The sequence below is a fragment of the Neolamprologus multifasciatus genome, chromosome 15, assembly GCF_963576455.1.
Source record: "Neolamprologus multifasciatus chromosome 15, fNeoMul1.2, whole genome shotgun sequence".
In the NCBI taxonomy this organism is placed as follows: Eukaryota; Metazoa; Chordata; class Actinopteri; order Cichliformes; family Cichlidae; genus Neolamprologus; species Neolamprologus multifasciatus.
In genome coordinates this window covers 12288792-12292164 of record NC_140453.1, presented here as the reverse complement: position 1 = coordinate 12292164, position 3373 = coordinate 12288792, and the positions used below count along the sequence as shown (strand labels likewise).

Sequence of the window (3373 nt, the reverse complement as noted above, 5' to 3'; positions counted from 1 at the left end):
ACTTACCAAAAATCGAGGGCATCTGCTGTGGCAAATGGGTGCAAGCCTTTTACCACAAACTTAGTCACTGCTCGGTGACACTCGTCTATCCCGGCCTGAAAGGAGCGACTGGAATCGATAAGGCAAACGTTTGCAAAAATGGCAAACAATTCCAAGGAATTGAAACAGTGGGAACCGGTTCTCAACAAGAACCGGTTTTTGATACCCATCCCTACACCCAGGTCTCCCCAACAAACTCTTGGCAAAAGAACGAATGAAGAAATTGAATGAACTGATACTTTTCTCATTTTAGACATGTGATGGGTTTTCTTTTCAGTGGAAGAGACGTTGAAAAGAATCAGCAGAAACATCTTCTCTGCGAGCACTGACTCTTACTCGAGAAAACACAAACCTTGTTTTCAGTGTTGCTTCCATGGAGGTAGTATTTTCCCTTTTACTGAACCACACATACTAAACAAACCACTAGAGAAGAAAACATCCATTTACCCATGACTAGAGGCTCATGCTTGCAACACCGTGCAAAGTCAGCTCGCTCCAGCTGAGAGAAAAAGTTAGTAAATTTCACTTTTTTTTTTCAAGGGGGTAAAAGTCTCCTTACAGATCTGTGACTCTGCTCCAATTAGAAATAAAGGTCCGTCCTACAAATTCTCATATTTTTCCACAAATAAGTAATATTTGATACTAGCTGGTAATTACTGATGTGGAAACAACAAAACAGCATGACTGGAAATTTACTGTCAGTGGCAGAGACGTGGACTGGGAATCACAAACTGTTCCAACCTGTCACGGTTGAAATCACAGAGAATAACAGATGTACCTAAAACACCCCAGGATGTTTGAAATATTGCATATGACAAAGTCCCCACAGTTACTTGGAAATCAAAGTGAAAACACTGCAATCCATGATGACACCTGAGATAAGAGCTCGAGGCTAAAACGTCCAACCGCCACACAGACGTTCTTTGGAAATAAACAAGAAGCAACGACCGTGATTCAAATCTGGATTAGATTCTTAATGTACCCCCGCCCCTCCCCCCCCCCATCACCACCACCCCCACCAACACCCCCCTACCCAAGGTATCATGTGACCTTTCTGCTGACCTTAAAGAGGCTGAGATGGGCCACGAAATGTAACCTGTTGCCCTCTAATCTATAAAACACTCAATAAATCCAATGGGTTATGTGAGGCGTGAACAGAGCAGAAGGTGAAGACATAAATAGTTCTTAGTAGGCACTTTCCAAATATGCATTCACACAATACTGAGCAACTGACACATTGGTAAGAGCGCAGTGTTTGCAGGATACCTCAGGTGGTGGCAGCTGGACCCCAGCATGGTGCAGGGCTAAAGCAGTGAAAACAGCATATTAGCTTTTTGGAATAGGAATATTTTATATAATTTTAATTTCAAATGTGGAAAAAAACAAAACAAAACTAAAAAAAAAAAAAGAAAGAAATAAAAATACATTCATTATCTTTAAATTCTCTGCTGTCTGCGCAGCCCACTTTCAGAGGGACTCGGGAAGTGTCATCTGACTTAAATGTGACACTAGAGTTAGAAAACTGCCCGGCGTATGGGAAATGTGAAGCACTTTAATGCTGTTTACTACTAACAGCTGAGTCACGAGATCAAAGTGCTTGATTTGATTGGATTTGATTTGATTTGAAGGGAAAGGTTTAAATAATTAGCTGATCAGTGGGCATGTTTATTTTCCCTCATCAGTCATTTCTCAAGCACAAATGCCAAACCTTCTCTGATTTCCTCTGAGAGGATTTGGTGCTAGATAAAAACTGAATGTTTTCATCTTTGTGTCTAAGACTGTTAAAGTGGTGGCATCTTGGGCTTTGAGACATTATAACCGGCATTTTAACTATTTCCTGTCTTGCAGAGATAAAATAAAAACAAGTGTTTCTTCAGTGCTCTAACATCAACATTGACATTGAACTAACAACACCACCATAAACCTCTTGAACTGTAATGCATGTAGTTTTAAAATTATGTAATGAAAATCTGAGTATCTATCAGATTTCTGTTTATTAACACATTTTATTTTCTTAGTTTTAATTGTTTGGGGGTTTGTTTGTTTTTTACGTTTTTCTGCCATCTTTAAAAAGATGTGGGAATTACAAAGAACATTGGGATTAATAGTTTATGATGAAGTATAAAAATAACTTGACAATTTTTGCTGTAAAGGAACATTAATTATGCAATCATCGGTCACTGTGAGAATCACATCCGTCATTTCTCCCGGTAAAAGCTGGCCGAAAACGGTCAAATCAATCAGTTCCTACTCTATAAAGAAAAATATGCTCGTTATCCGGGACTAAACGATGGCCTGTGTGGCTGTAAACCTGGACCAAGCTGAGCTACTGCTGGCGTTTTATTACTGCGGGACTGCAGACTCGACCCATTACTCAGCAAAAACAGCGTCAGGCGCACATGGAGCTGGTGCGCTGCAGCACATTACTCATGCACACAGCGAAGAACATGATTTGAGGCTGGGGAGGCGGGATGGGGGGCGACAGGTATGTTTGCAAACATGTAGGTAAACTCACAATAAATGCACAAAACGACAGCTTTTACAGCTGGAAGCAGACGCAGATACAGCCCCCCTGTCTCTGCTCACCGTGCAGGGCTGGGGCTGGGGGGTCTTGTTTACTGTGACAGAGCTAAAAAGGCGCAAGTGTCGGCTGTACCTTGCTGTCCAGGACGCTGTCTCCCTCCTGGTGCGCCTTCACTTCTGCGCTGAGATCCCTGGCGGAGGCTGAAGCTGAGGCTGAGGCATTCTCCTGGCTCTTCCCGTCCTGCTGCGCTGAGTTCTGTGCTCCCATGGCCAACTCTTTTCGTCTTTGGCTACTTTCGGTCTAAATAAGCCTCCGCAATAAACGCAGCCAGAGCAGAACTACTGTGTTTGGGGAGCAAATATCCAAAGCGTCCGATGTACGATGCAGCTCCGCCCCGGGGTGGCCTGGATCTGGAGTGATGAAGCGTCGGGACTGGCAAACTCTTTCAGGACGCTCCCACCTCCTGCATCTCCCGTCAGTGTCACATGGGGGGCTCCGGTGTGCAGCGGCACGCCTTGCAGGAGCAGAGCCGGTGCTGATGGAGGATAAACAAACGAGGGAAGAAGAGGGCAAGTAATTAAAAGGATAAAGGACCTTTTATTCACACGCCGCATTAATCAGTTTTGTTCTGTTCCGGTAAATTAAATTTGAGCAATTTTAAAAACACAGCAATGACACGAGGGCAGAAATCCGACAACTTTGAGCAGAAGTGGCAAACATCACCACTGATGCCACTGGTAAAAAGAGAAATTAAGAAGAGTCATTGGGAATAAAAAACAGTGAAATAAAATCAAACCATGGTGCACATTA

At 43.2% G+C, this 3373-nt stretch overlaps 1 protein-coding gene across 3 annotated transcripts in view; it reads right to left on the bottom strand.

The window, feature by feature from the left end:
• The window catches only part of akap12b (A kinase (PRKA) anchor protein 12b), a 55811-nt gene extending 52799 nt beyond the window's left edge, over positions 1–3012 (bottom strand). For 2 of the 3 annotated variants that reach the window (XM_085131869.1, XM_085131870.1), the window contains exon 1: positions 2696–3012. In XM_085131869.1, coding sequence (XP_084987995.1) covers positions 2696–2830 — 135 coding nt within the window. In that variant the 5' untranslated portion in view covers positions 2831–3012. Of the gene's footprint in view, positions 1–6; positions 981–2695 lie in introns of those variants that run through there. The other variant, XM_085131871.1, reaches the window with a different exon arrangement.
• Positions 3013–3373: the final 361 nt, after the last annotated feature.